This window comes from Schistocerca cancellata, chromosome 4, assembly GCF_023864275.1.
Source record: "Schistocerca cancellata isolate TAMUIC-IGC-003103 chromosome 4, iqSchCanc2.1, whole genome shotgun sequence".
Classification (NCBI taxonomy): domain Eukaryota; kingdom Metazoa; phylum Arthropoda; class Insecta; order Orthoptera; family Acrididae; genus Schistocerca; species Schistocerca cancellata.
Genome location: NC_064629.1, coordinates 45,145,627 through 45,161,168, shown reverse-complemented (window position 1 = coordinate 45,161,168; position 15,542 = coordinate 45,145,627). Strand labels below are relative to the sequence as shown.

Below are 15,542 nucleotides of genomic sequence, written 5' to 3'. Positions count from 1 at the left end.
TAAAAAAAATCTTGCTATCATTGTAAATTTGGAAATATGACTGTAAAGGGCATACACAGATACACAGGTAAAGAAAGTACCATAATACAGTGTCCTAGGAGAAATAAAATAGAAGTGGAAGATATTAATTTGTTGGCTCACAAAAATTGTGATATCTTGTTGTTATTTTTAAAGCCATGAAAAAATGGTTTGAGACTCATCAGAACATGGTAAATCTAATAAGATATTTTTTTTAAAAAACGAAGTACACCCGCCATCATATGTTTTAATGACTTATTGCAGCACTGTCATCTAACAGCATATTGTATAATTCATAAAACTAGAAATGCATCTGCTTGGTACCTTATGGGAGAGATTACACCTTAAAATAATTGCTGCTTTAAACAGATGCACCATTTTAGAAAGGATACTGGATTGTCAGTTCCACTATTCATTTCTACAGTGATAATTCCTTGTACGAAATCAATTGTATCGTGAACAATACCATGCACCTGAGGGCAACACCGCAGTGTGTAGGCATCTTGCACACGGTTGCAGAATCGGTGGCTCTCTGACAGAATTGGCACATGAATGAGAAATAATGATCAAATGAAAATGATAAATATATTTCAACATATTATGTGGTAGATAAACATTACAGAGAGTTAAATGTTTTGCTATACATCTGAAGCACATAATAACAAATATGTTTTTACAAATTGGTGACTGCTCAAGTCAATATTACATAAGTGAAAAAGAAGAAAATAGCTAAATGAATTGACTTACAGAATATAAAGGTGAAAAGAACTCGAGAAGTATCTATTATTATATTGTTATTGTTTTTCTTATCCTGTTATATATTCTGTTATATAAGTTCATTATCAATGTGCTTCCAGAGGGTTCTTTTGCAATTGAGTATTAAAAGCATTATCTGTTACCATACCTAGTATTTCAGGACCATGCTGATAAACTTTGATGGAGAGCAGATCATACACAGCAAATCATTTCCTGGCCAGGAGTACATCCTCTTTAACTTGTCACTGAGCCCATGAGTGAAGTCTACTGATCATGATACCCACCGCACCACAGTCAACTTAAAGTTAGTTGTCCTGTTTTTAAGCCTTCATTTTGACTGAACTGTTGTTATTTATATGTGATGTTATCAACTGAATGTGGACTACCATTTATTTGAACTTACAGCCATGATTATACGCTACATTGAGGAAATGAAAATCACATTTGTGGCAAGTTAAAGTCATGTGCTGGATCAGGACTCAAACCCAAATCTCTGCCTTTTAATGAATTTAGTGAATTAACCATGTACACCTCATGGACTGACTCAAAATTTCAACATATATTCTTTTTCTCCCCAGATGTCAAAGCCATTTCAGTGGAACAGATGCACGTATCTATGAACATTGTTTTCGTAACAGGACACATCTACTCCACAGTACCATTGCTGCTTTTTATTGATACTTTCAAGAAAGGGAAAATTATTGCCTTGAACATGTTAGTGGTGAACCACAAGTAAGGACATTAGATTTGAGGCTGTAGTGATGAAGAGGTGTATTAATCTGTGTTCAACTAACACATATGATGTGGTATGTGCAATGAACAAAGTCACATAATCATTTGGAAGAACGTGAAAGAGTACAACCAACATGTGTACAACCATCAGAAGACACAGCCAACTGGACCCCATATGGAATCTAAGCAGTGGTTACTTCATCAAAATGCCAATTATGTTGCCATATTACTCACAGATGATGACTACTTCACATCTATCAGTTATTTTAACAGTTAGAGTGGTCATATTTGGGGCTATTAAAAACAACATGTAGTTGCTGTTATGTCTCAATAATAAATGTTTTTCCATGAACATTTGGACTGGAATAATCGTCAGTCATCTTCATGAGCTGTAACTCTGCCAGTACAGTAAACTGAAGTAGTTTTTCATAAGTTTCTGCATATTACACTTACAAAATCAGTGGACACAATATCACTATCTGTACAGAACAAAATTTGTTTTGAGCACAATGGAATCCCAGTATATTGCATTGTTGGCATTAAAGTACAGCTAACTTTAAAAATATATTTGGCAGTTGAGTAGGAACTGTTGTAAGGCTATCACATCATCTGGTTTTGTCTTTGGGAATATGATGCATTTCATGACAGGAAACATAATCCTGGTTTCGTCTTTGGGAATATGATGCATTTCATGACAGGAAACATAATCCTGCCACCTTCAACAGAGTTAGGGCACTGTGTTTGAATATCTGTTGTCAAGTTATGTGAAAATGCTTTTAATAAAAAGGGTTAAAATGTGACCTACAGCTACTCAAAGTTTTAAAGTGAGACACTAAAATTACTTCCAATACAAATGTAGGTTGTTTTTTTTTTTTTTTTTTTTTTTTTTTTACATTGGTTGTGGTGGCGTACTTTTGTATATGGGGCATAGGTTGTAAAGATATTTCTAAATTTATTTCAATGGGTGTTTCTACTGCTTATACATCTTTTTAGGAAATAAAATATATTGCACTTGTCATAGGTCAAGAAGTGATTTGTTCTTTTGTAGCCGCTCTGGGTCCTTAAAACAATATCTGTCTCTTGGGGTCCCACTCTGGGTACTCAATAGGTTGTGTAAGCTATTCCATAAGCTGATGCAGAAATACATCAATCTTGCCAAAAGCCAAGATGTCATTTATTCCTTTGTAGCCATTGTGAGTCCTCAATAAATTGTCATATCCTTTGGGGCCTCCTCTGGGTGCTCAATAGACTGTGTAAGCTGCTGCAATGCACTGTTGCTTGTTACATGCATTCTAGAATGGCCTGGTGCAAGTGTACCAAATAAGTTCCTCTGACACACATGATTTTTCTAGGCTTGTGACATAATGAGAATGAGGTGTTGTAATGTATGTAACCACACAGTCATGATATCTATTAGTCATCAAGATGCCACCACAATGGTTGTGAAAAAAGTGAGGTTACAGGGGAACACACACAAATGCATGCATCCATTGAATTTTGTTCTGAACACTTAGTTGGTCATTTGAGTGATTATTTGTGGAAAATATGCAGTGGTTCTGTCAATGTACAACCTTGTCATAGTAAAAGGAATGTATTGGTTTATATTTTAATAGAAGATGCTGCTGTATTTTTTATGTACCAACTTGCAATTTTTCTATTAATGTGGAATTATATTAACATTGCAAAAGAATTTGATTTTCTGTCTTCCTCTATTGTTACACTTAATAATAAAACTGGATTTATTGAAAAGTATCAAAGTTCACAGTGGGAGTGTATGAAATAAAGGTTCATATTTTCAAAGTATAGACTGATGTTTTGTGGTCGAACTTTTGAAGTTATGAGGTGATGGAATGATGACATTTAGAATGGTTTCAATAAAACAATGTATGCACATGGTTTTCCTGGTGTAGATAAATTTACTTTAGTTGAAAACATTATGGATTACAATGAAGATCATGAACATTTTTATATGTCTACACCCAACTCATTCAAGAGTGGTTATGAAGGTATTGTGTCTGAAGAGTTGTCTTGGGAATGCTGGAAACCATCTTCCTCTCAGTTACAGTGTCTATCTGAAGGAAAAAGCTTTCCAATCAGCATAAATATTTTAAACTTAATTATAATACCCCATTACTTCAGCAGTAGTGTTTATATTCCTATTTCTTATTGGAACATACAATGAGGTGACAAAAGTCATGGGATAGTGATATACACATTTGAAGATGGTGGAAGTATAATGTACACAAGGTACAAAAGTGCAGTGAGTTGGTGAAACTGTCATTTGTACTCAGGTGATTCATGTGAAAAGATTTCTGATACGATTATGTTGCATGACGGGCGTTAACAGACTTCGAACACTGAATGGCAGTTGGAGCTAGAGGCATGGGACATTGCATTTTGAAAATCATTAGGGAATTCAGTATTCTGACATCCACAGTGTCAAATTTCAGGCATTACATCTCACCACAAACAACGAAGTGGCTGACGGCTGTCACTTAATGACTAAGAACAGTAGCGTTTCCTTGGAGTTGTCAGTACTGACAGACAAGCAATACTGTGTGAAATCAATACGGGACATACAATAAATGTATTCGTTAGGAGAGTGCAACAAAATTTGGCATTAATGGGCTATGGCAGCAGATGACTGACACGGGTGCCTTTACTAACAGCATGACATTGCCTGCAGTGCCTCTCCTGGGCTTGTGACCACATTGGTTGACCCTAGACAACTGGAAAATGATGGCCTGCTCAGATGAGTCCTGATTCTAGTTGGTAAGAGCTGATGGAATGGTTCGAGTGTGGTACAGACCCCATGAACCCAAATTGTCAACAAGGCACTGTGCAAGCTGTTGGTGGCTCCCTAATTGTGTGGTCTGTGTGTACATGGGATGGACTGGATTGTCTGGTCCAACTGAAATGATCATTGACTGGAAATGGTTATATCTAGCTAGTTGGAGACCATTTTCAGCCATTTATGAATTTCATGTTCCCAAACAATGATGCAATATTCACAGATGACAGTGTGCCATGTCACCAGGCCACAATTGTTCTGGACAATTTCAGCAAATGATTTGGCCACCCATTTCTCTCGATGTGGATCCCATCAACTATTTATGGGACATAATTCTACACTGGCAACACTTTCACAATTATGGATAGCTATGGAGACAGCATGGCTCAATATTTCTGCAAGGGACTTGCAATGAGTTGTTGAGTCCATGCCAGATCAAGTTGTAGCACTTTGCTGGGCAAAAGTAGGTCTGACATGATATTAGGAGGTATCCCATGACTTTTGTCACCTCAGTGTATTTGAAAGTGAAATGGAATGCTTGATTTATTTACCTAAATGAAAATAAAGTTGAATCCTCTACTTTTCATTTCTTCAAGAATTTTGCCATCTTTGAAATAAACTTAAAATTATTTTATGAGATTTAGTTCAAAATTTTCCAGTGAGAGTTTTCTAATTATTATATAATTTTTTTAACCAAAGAAAATTATTGACTACAAAAAAAAGGAGTGGCACAATTAAGTTACAGTTATCTCTGAAAGCTAAGTTAATTTTGATTATAAAATAACAATTTTTAGACATTCTCACGGTTTTCAGATTACTGTAACCTACTATCTCAGATGATTTCAGCACATTTATGGGTAGCTCCATAATGATTTTGTATTGTCATTGAAGTACCCAGTAAGCCTAATGGCTAAATTATATTGATAACGGCCTTTTTTTCCTGCCATAGTGTGTCATAAATTTACTAAAATCTTATAACCCATTAAATGAAAATATGTTTAGTATTTATCCTTACTTACACACCCATGAGGACCATTTCATTTAGATTTTAAGGAAGGAACATTACAATATCTCTGTTTTTGTAAGTATGTATTATGTATTTTTATTTTTGGCTCCTAGATATTTCAGAATCCCCTCCCTATGTATCTCAGGAGTAAAAATTATAGGCTTATATAATTTAATCTACATCTTTTTCTCCATGATAAAGCCATTTTTGATGTTATCAGTCTCTTGTTTGAGATTTATGGTTAACTTCAAACATGACTTGACAAAAAAACTGATGTAATTCTTGTGTTCAGGATACAGTGAAAATAGTTTTGTTGGTAGTAAGATATTCAAATATATCTTCAACATACACTCACGAGCAATTACATTAGAACACCATCCTAATCATTTTGCCCTGGTGCTTGTGGTGACATATAGTGGCATGGACTCCTCGAAACTGAAAACACTGGGGAGACATCCAAATCTATGACTGTCCAATCAACATCCACAAATTATGGAGACTGGTACCAGCTGGATCCAAAGCATATATGTATCATTTGATGGGGTCCTTGATGTACTCAATGGTATTGAGGTCAGGTGATTTGGATATCTGCTCTCCTTTCTCCCTTTTTGCCATAAAAAATTTATTGGTAGAGGCTGATAGCTACCCATATTTAGTTTTCAGAATTTCATCTTACATACAATGAGCTTAAAGAGTTTGGAAATCTCTTTTTTCCTCTTGTAATTTCACTTCTGTATACATAAATCTCCAAGCAATTGAAATATACTATAAAGTGCTTCTTTTTCATTAACTTAGAAGAACAGGAAATAAAAATTATGCAATTAAAGTGTTTAAATAGTTACTTTCACTCTAGATTCAGTGCTTCAAGGATGTCTTCATTAGTGTAAAGGAAAGAAAAGTGAAAAAGTCATACATTAAGAATATGTAAATGTGACACAAGATATCTTAATAATACAAACCTGCAATCTGAGAGGGATAAAATTCTGAGTGCAGTAAAGCTCTCAGTCTTTTAGCAACTGCTATTTGGCCCTTGTGTGGACGAATCATTTGAACATCAGAATCAAAAGCTCTTGATGTTCCTTTGAGAACCTCCAAGGTTAGAGCTGCTGCTACATCAGCTTGTCTTGCTATAAAATAAGCCCTTTCTACTGCTTCAGCTCCCAAGGATGTGATAAGCTGTGTCCCATTGATGAGTGCAATGCCTTCCTTTGGTCCAAGTTTCATTGGCTCCAAATTGTGAGACTTCAACACCTTCCATGAAAAAAAAAGATTTTTTCAGTATTTCCTGTACAATTACTGTCTCTTTGTTAGTTAGATCTAAAGGAGACCATTGTCTGAAGGCTCAGTAACCTATATTGAGGACCTGAGTTTGATTCCCAGTACTGCCAGATACCTTTCCTCAGTTGGAGGTGGGGAATGAAAGGCGAGTAATGATATTACAGCAAAAAATAACATTTAATGCCACTTTATCATAATAATATACTTCTTTCACATTGTGATCACAAAATGTAACAACACAGAACAGAGCTAGATGTAAAGTGAATTCAAAAATCACAATAAAGAGAGATCACATGGATTGATTTATCGAACTGCCACAGATATGAGCTGAGAAGCTACTTGAGTGAGAAGTAGTGGCTCCTAGGTCTGGGAAACTGGTAACAGCTAGGGGACCAGTGTGGTGACCCCATGCTCCTCAATACTAAATCTGAATGACGCCATTCACAGATGATGACATGGTGGCTGCCCAGTGGACAGAGCTTTAGCTTTTTGGCAACAATTTCTACATTGTTTGTGTACCAGTTAAACACTAAATACTTCAGGTATATGAGAGAATTGGAACAAAGTGAGCATGACTCCTTTGTCTACTATCAATGTGTTTTAATAGAAGTTATCTCTAGCAGGAGGTGATTATGTGTAGTATATCTTCATGCATGGTTTCTTATATGGCCCATGTCTATGCAGCTCCATTTACAATGGGTTTACTCTGCACAGCATCAGCAGCTTAAACTGCAGTTCATGTCTTGAAAATGACAGAGCAGCTACCTGTTCAAATGTCAGAGGCTTTTGATGAGCTTATCTGACCACATTTGGGTGAGTTATTCAAATAATTTGAAAATGTTAATAGAATTATTCTGAAGAACTATAATGTAGACAGAAGCCAGGTTGGGTAGTAGATCGAGAAATGCAAGATCGCCAAAGAACAGGAACACTTTTAGTGCCTGGATCCAGAACTTACATAAGTGAACCAGTTAAAAATACCACTAAGGCTCATGCACCTAAACATACAGTACCTTAGAAATAAGCTTAATGTATTACAGGTTTTTGTAAGTGAACAGTCACCTCATATAGTAGTGTTAACTGAGCATGGATAAAATCTGATGAAATTATTTACTGTAAACTAGAGGGCTACTCCTTAGCAAATAGTTATTGTAGACAGCAACATAAGGGTGGTGGTGTGGCAGTTTACATTAGTGAGAATCTCGAGTACAAGAAAATAAACTATCTAGACCAGTACAACAAAGAAGGCTTGATTGAAGTGACAGGCATTGAAGTCCACACCAAAGAGTGTAGAGAGGTTATGAGAAAACATAAAGTTATTGGGATTCACCATCCACCAAAGGCTGATATAGTTAGCTTCATAGACATATTTAGTAGAGTAGTGGGACGTTGTGGTCCCAGTGACCTAACTATACTTGGTGATCTGAATATTGAGGCAAAATCTTCCAGTTTGTGTAATATGAGGTTAATAGATACTCTTAACTCATATAATCTCATAAATGTAGTAAATAGTGATACCAGGGTAACAAAGTCCATATCTAGCAGAATTGATTACGTTATACTATGTAAACATATTAAAGACAGTGTTAGGTGCTGGAATATGGATTTTCACTACTCTGACCATAAATGCCAGCTTGTAGAGTATGTAAACACAAGCATCCCAAAAATGACAAAAGTTATCGAAAATAAAAGACTCCTAAAAGAGGGTAACATCCTTGCCCTAAGAAATAAATTAGCTATAGAGGACTGGGATCTGGTTTACCAGACTGAAGGATCTGAAAACAAATGGGCCAAATTCTATGATACTATGCTAAGACACTTTGACAGATGCTGCCCTGTTAAGAAAATACAAAGAGTGTTCACCCATAACCAAAGTGCAAAAACCAACAGACTGATAATTCCAGCAAATATGATAAAACTCAGGCAAAACATCCAGGACCTGGATGTGTTACACAAGTCAACAAACCTGCAGGTTTTTAAGGCCAAGTACAACAAAGCCAAGAAAATATTTAAGAAAGAGCTTTCAAATCTAAGAAAACAGATATACAGCAGTGAAATAGCTCAATCAGACAATATAGCCAAGACCTCATGGAGAATTGTAAATCAATTTTGCAAAGCCACACCGAAGCCAGAAACTGAAATTTTAATTATAAGACATGAAGGAAACACAATTAAAGATCCTGATAAAGTCTGCAATGTTTTCAATAAATACTTTATATCTGCAGCTGTTAGACCAATTAATAACACAGTTGTGAGTAGTGAGGTAAAGCTCTGCCCCTTTGAAGAGCCACCTTTTGAATTCAAACAAGTAAGTGAAAAGGAAATAGGCAGGATAATAAATAATCTAAAGAATAAGTTCTCATCTGGATGGGATGGTTTGAGTAGTATCGTGATTAAGAAATGTAATAAGGAATTAGTTAAAATAATCACCCACCTGGTAAACTGCAGTATCAGAGAAGATCCATTTCCAAATGTATTGAAATGGAGCACAGTTAAACCAGTGCATAGAAAAGGATCCAAGGAAGAGGTTTCAAATTTCAGGCCCATATCATTAATACCTGTCTTCAGCAAAGTATTTGAAGTTGTGCTGCTGATACAACTTAGTGACTATTTCTTGAAAAATAAGTTCCTAACAGAGACACAACACGGATTCCGAAAAGATCATAGTACTATCACAGCAATTACGGAATTTCTTCACAAAATATATGGTGCCCTTGATCAAGGAATGCAAACAGCTGGCATATTTCTAGACCTTACTAAAGCCTTTGACTCGGTAAACCATGAGATACTTTTAAGTAAACTTGAGTCATACAATGTAAATGCTGCATCCATGCAATTGCTGGCTACATATTTATTTAACCGCATGCAGTGTACAAAGCTGACTTACAAAATCAATAATCAGATCATTAATTTCCAGTCCAAATATGAGACAGTCACACAAGGTGTACCCCAGGGCTCAATTTTGGGCCCTTTCCTTTTCCTAGTGTACATAAATGATATAGAGCAACCTTTCAACTCCCAATTGGTAACCTATGCAGACGATACCTCACTGTTATTTCTTGGTAAACAAAATGATGAGTTAACATTGGTAGCAACTGAGGGACTACAGCAAATAACTACTTATTTCCAAGATCAAGGTTTGAAAGTTAATATCAGTAAATCTCAGTTATTGCCATTTAAACTTACAAACTCACACCAAACCTCTATCAGTAACATAGGTGGAATTGAAGTAGTGGACACAGAAGGCTGCAGATTTCTAGGTATTCACCTAGATGAAAATCTAAGATGGGTAAACCATATCAAATTTTTATGCAATAAAATCAGCAGTTCATTACATCTAATCAGCCAGTTATCAAAAGTAGTTCCACATCAGACATTAAAAAAAAATTTATTATGGAAACATTTTGGCACAGATTAATTACAGGATAGAGATATGGGGTTGTGCTGCCGACATACATATGAACAGAATATTAACCCTACAGAAAAGAGCAATCAGAATTATCCATGGATTAGGGTATAGAGATTCATGTAGGGAAATCTTTGTTCATCATAAATACCTCACAGTCTACTCACTGTATCTTTACAAATTAATTATATTTTTTGTGACACATCAAAACAAAGAAACCAAGTGCTCTGATATGCATGCCTATAATACAAGAAATAAAGACTGCTACTACAGACAAAGAACAAAATTAAAAACAACAGACCATAGTCCATGCATTAGTGGTCAAATATGGTACAACAGATTACCGAGCTCTATAAGGTGCCACAAAGAGAACTTATTCATTTGTTGCACAGTTCAAACCTAACTGTTGAAATGTCATACAAGCAATGGCCAGTGCTACACTGTGCTCTGGGAGGAAGGCTCAGCCGTGCTAATTGGCCTAACCATGTCGATGCATGTATAAAGAATGACACACAGATTTGTGGCCAGTATAAATATTACACTTACATTTTTAAGGCACCATTGCCAAAAACGTGTATCAATATACAAGGTAAGTCATGAGGTTTTCCCCCAGTTGCTGGAGGTTACTCTTCAGGATATTTGGAACAAAAAATGTAAATACAGTAATACAATCAGATCCACAATTAAGGAGCTACAACAGAGTTCTAAAACATGCCTTGGTTTATGGAGCACTACACTTGGGTTCACAGGACACATGATCAAAGGGAAGCAGTGGTTGGGAAGGGAGTGAGACAGGGTTGTAGCCTCTCCCTGATGTTATTCAATCTCTATATTGAGCAAGCAGTGAAGGAATCAAAAGAAAAATTCAGAGTAGGTATTAAAATCCATGGAGAAGAAATAAAAATTTTGAGGTTCGCCGATGACATTGTAATTCTGTCAGAGACAGCAAAGGACTTGGAAGAGCAGCTGAACGGAATGGACAGAGTCTTGAAATGAGGGTATAAGATGAACATCAACAAAAGCAAAACAAGGATAATGGAATGTAGTTGAATTAAGTCGGGTGATGCTGAGGGAATTAGATTAGAAATGAGACACTTAAAGTAGTAAAGGAGTTTTGCTATTTGGGGAGCAAAATAACTGATGATGATCGAAGTAGAGAGGATATAAAATGTAGACTGGCAATGGCAAGGAAAGCATTTCTGAAGAAGAGAAATTTGTTAACATCGAGTATAGATTTAAGTGTCAGGAAGTCATTTATGAAAGTATTTGTATGGAATGTAGCCATGTATGGAAGTGAAACATGGACAATAAATAGTTTGGACAAGAAGAGAATAGAAGTTTTCGAAATGTGGTGCTACAGAAGAATGCTGAAGATTAGATGGGTAGATAACGTAACTAATGAGGAAGTACTGAATAGGATTGGGGAGAAGAGAAGTTTGTGGCACAACTCGACTAGAAGAAGGGATCGGTTGGTAGGACATGTTCTGAGGCATCATGGGATCACCAATTTGGTATTGGAGGGCAGTGTGGAGGGTAAAAATTGTAGAGGGAGACCAAGAGATGAATACACCAAACAGATACAGAAGGATGTAGGTTGCAGTAGGTACTGGGAGATGAAGAAGCTTGCACAGGATAGAGTAGCATGGACAGCTGCATCAAACCAGTCTCAGGACTGAAGACCACAACAACAATGATCAGTCTTAGGTAGACAACTGCAGTACGTTTGCGTAAAACCATGTTGTCAATACTGCAGTCACTGTTCACTGTTATTGTCTCCTGTGTATAGTACACTTTGCGATTTTCATCACAGGAGTATGGAGAGAAGGTGTACATTTTGGGCTCCTGTGATGGTAATGCAAAAGCTGTTGTTGCTGAATATTACCATTGGTATCCTAATCGTAGGATTCTGAGAGCCAAAACATTTAGTGGAACATAATGAACATTGTTAGAAACTGGTACTCTTCTCAGTATTTGTATTCACTCCAAAAGACATAATGACGTTCAAGAAGACGAAAACATTCTTAATTCAGTAGAGTGCAGTCCTCATTCAAGTACAAGATGCCTAGCTGCCCAATTGAACATTTCACAATCTAAGGTATGTAGGATTCTTTATGAGAATGGATTGTATCCTTTTCATGTGCAGAAAGTTCACAATTTAGAGCTACATGAGTGTGCCAACCGTTTGCACTTTGGTAACTGGTTAAATGTAAATTGGCAGCTCTATCACTTCATAATGTTCAGTGATGAGGCAACCCTTATAAGAGATGGCATCAACAGCATGCATAACACACATGTCTGGGCAGACAAAAATCCCCATGCCATGGTAGTATCTCAATTCCAATGCAGATACAGTATCAATGTCTGGTGTGGTGTTGTGTGTGACCAGTTACTGGGGCTGTTTATTCTCCCAGGAAATTTAAATGGTCAGTTGTATGGTAACTTTTTACAAGAAGACTTACCGCACCTTCTTGAAGACATTCCTCTGGAAACAAGATGCCACATGTATGTCCAACATGACGGGACACCTGCACACTTCCACCATGAGGTCTTAATCAGCAATTCCCATATCAATGGATAGGTCACGGGGGCCCTATCAACTGGCCTGCCAGATCCCCAGATTTAACACCCCTAGATTACTGCATCTGGGGATGGATGAAAGACATTGTGTATGAAGTTAAGGGGGAAACATGAGAAGAATTCATACAATGAATTTTCGATGCCGCAATGTCAATAAGGAATGAGCATGTGAAATTATGAAATGCTTCTCACATGGTTCACTCCTGTGTGAATCTTTGCTTCAAATGCAGGGAGGAAATCTTGAACACTTGCTTTAAATCCACTCTGAATGCAAGAGACTGCTACAAAATTGTTTAAATTAATTATTATGTAAATTTTCGATAGTGAAATCAAACAATAAAAGTTTTTCTGCCATTTTCCTGAGTTTATGGCTCTGATCCCATTACTTTGCTTACATTTTTTGTTCCAAATAACCTGAGGAATACCCGCCAGAAACCAGGGGAAAACCTTGTGACTCACCCTGTATAAAGCAATTAAAAATTTCTTGCTCACACATTGGCAAAAATCCTACCTTATTTATAAAAATTCAAGTGACATATTATATAAAACCAGCATATTATATAAAGCCAACATATATATAAATTGTCAAGAAATGACCACCTAAAATCTTTTTCAGTGCATTTGGCAATGTAACTTAGCATAAAAACACATTTTCACTTTTATTACAAAGTAAAAGTTCTTAGGTCATTGCTCATCTGACCAAGGGCAAATATGTACAACATAAGTAGAGTTAAAACTTCACAAATGAATTTACAAATTCAATTTGACAACAGAACAAAGACTCATGGGGCAGCACTCACCCAACCTACCGCAAGATAAGTGTAACTTCATCTAAGTTAAAATTTCACAAATGAAAAGTCTTCAGTAACTCAGACAATCAGATACTGGATTATTTTATTTTATTATGATGGAAGAACAGTTCATCAAAAAGGCTAAAAAACCAGTTATGGATGCTGGTTGTCTTCTCATAACAAACAAGAAAAACATTAGACATAGCCTCTTTTCTTAGCATGGTTCATTATCTGAGAGAACTGCAAATATATTTAAAAATAAAAAAAATCAATATGAGTTCAGTTTCTGAACAGCAACAAACTAGGGCAGATTCTGTGACATAGTTTGAAAGTCCCAAAAAATAAATTTTGTGACACAGGTGTGCAGGACCAAATGTGGGCCCTGTGAGTGTTATTAGATTGGCCAAATGGGAAGGGGGCTCAAAATACAATAGTAATGGTAGTGTCCTGGAATACCACTTAAGGAAACAGAATCTTCATCTAGCTTTCATTGAAAACTGTTTATCATTATTGCACACTGAGAATGAGGATAATAATTTGGATATACTTGAAGATATGGAATTTTACATCAATAACCAGTTAAATCTAACCCTTTTGGTTAATGAGCAGACAACAAGCAACTGCAAATGGCTTTTTAGACTTTTGATACACTACTGGCCATTAAAATTGCTACACAAAGAAGAAAAGTGTATGATAAACGGGTATTCATTGGACAAATATATTATACTAAAACTGACATGTGATTACATTTTCACACAATTTGGGTGCATATATCCTGAGAAATCAGTACCCAGAACAACCACCTCTGGCCATAATAACGGCCATGATATGCCTGGGCATTGAGTCAAACAGAGCTTGAATGGCGTATACAGGTACAGCTGCCCATGCAGCTTCGACATAATACCACAGTTCATCAAGGGTAGTGACAGGAGTATTGTGACAAGCCAGTTGCTCGGCCACCATTGACCAGACGTTTTCAATTGGTGTGAGATCTGGAGAATGTGCTGGCCAGGGCAGCAGTCGAACATTTTCTGTATCCAGAAAGGACCGTACAGGACCTGCAACATGCGGTCGTGCATTATCCTTCTGAAATGTAGGGTTTTGCAGGGATCGAATGATGGGTAGAGCCACGGGTCGTAAGACATCTGAAATGTAATGTCCACTGTTCAAAGTGCTGTCAATGCGAACAAGAGGTGTCCGAGACATGTAACCAATGGCACCCCATACCATTACGCTGGGTGATATGCCAGTATGGCGATGACAAATATATGCTTCCAAAGTGCATTCACCACCATGCCACCAAACATGGATGTGACCATCATGATGCTGTAAACAGAACCTGCATTCATCTGAAAAAATGACGTTTTGCCGTTCGTGCACCCCGGTTCGTCATTGAGTACTCCATTGCAGGTGCTCCTGTCTGTGATGCAGCATCAAGGGTAATCACAGCCATGGTCTCCGAGCTGATGGTCCATGCTGCTGCAAACGTCATTGAACTGTTCATGCAGATGGTTGTTGTCTTGCAAACGACCCCATCTATTGACTCAGGGATGGAGATGTGGCTGCACAATCCATTACAGCCATGCGGATAAGATGCCTGTCATCTCAACTGCTAGTGATACAAGGCCATTGGGATCCAGCACGGCGTTCTGTATTACCCTTCTGAACCCACCGATTCCATATTCTCCTAACAGTCATTGGATTTCGACCAACGCGAGCAGCAATGTCGCAATACGATAAATCGCAATCGCGATAAGCTACAATCCGACCTATATCAAAGTTGGAAACATGGTGGTACACATTTCTCCTTCTTACACAAGGCATCACAACAATGTTTTACCAGGCAACGCTGGTCAACTGCTGTTTGTGTATGAGAAATCGGTTGGAAACTTTCCTGTTTCACCAGGCAACACTGGTCAACTGCTGTTTGTGTATGAGAAATCGGTTGGAAACTTTCCTCATGTCAGCACATTGTAGCTGCCATCACCGGCGCCATCCTTGTGTGAATGCTCTGAAAAGTTAATCATTTGCATATCACAGCATCTTCTTCCTGTCGGTTAAATTTCATGTCTGTAGCATGTCATCTTCATGGCTAGCAATTTTAATGGGCAGTAGTGTGTGTGTGTGTGTGTGTGTGTGTGTGTGTGTGTGTGTGTGTGTGTGGGTGTGTGTGGGTGTGGGTGTGTG

General features: G+C 37.2%; 1 protein-coding gene across 1 annotated transcript in view; it reads right to left on the bottom strand.

Annotated features, from left to right (window-relative positions):
* The window catches only part of LOC126183218 (histidine ammonia-lyase-like), a 262,464-nt gene that overhangs the window by 75,943 nt on the left and 170,979 nt on the right, over nt 1–15,542 (bottom strand). The window contains 2 exon segments of the mRNA XM_049925000.1: nt 411–550; nt 6,263–6,554. Coding sequence (XP_049780957.1) covers nt 411–550; nt 6,263–6,554 — 432 coding nt within the window.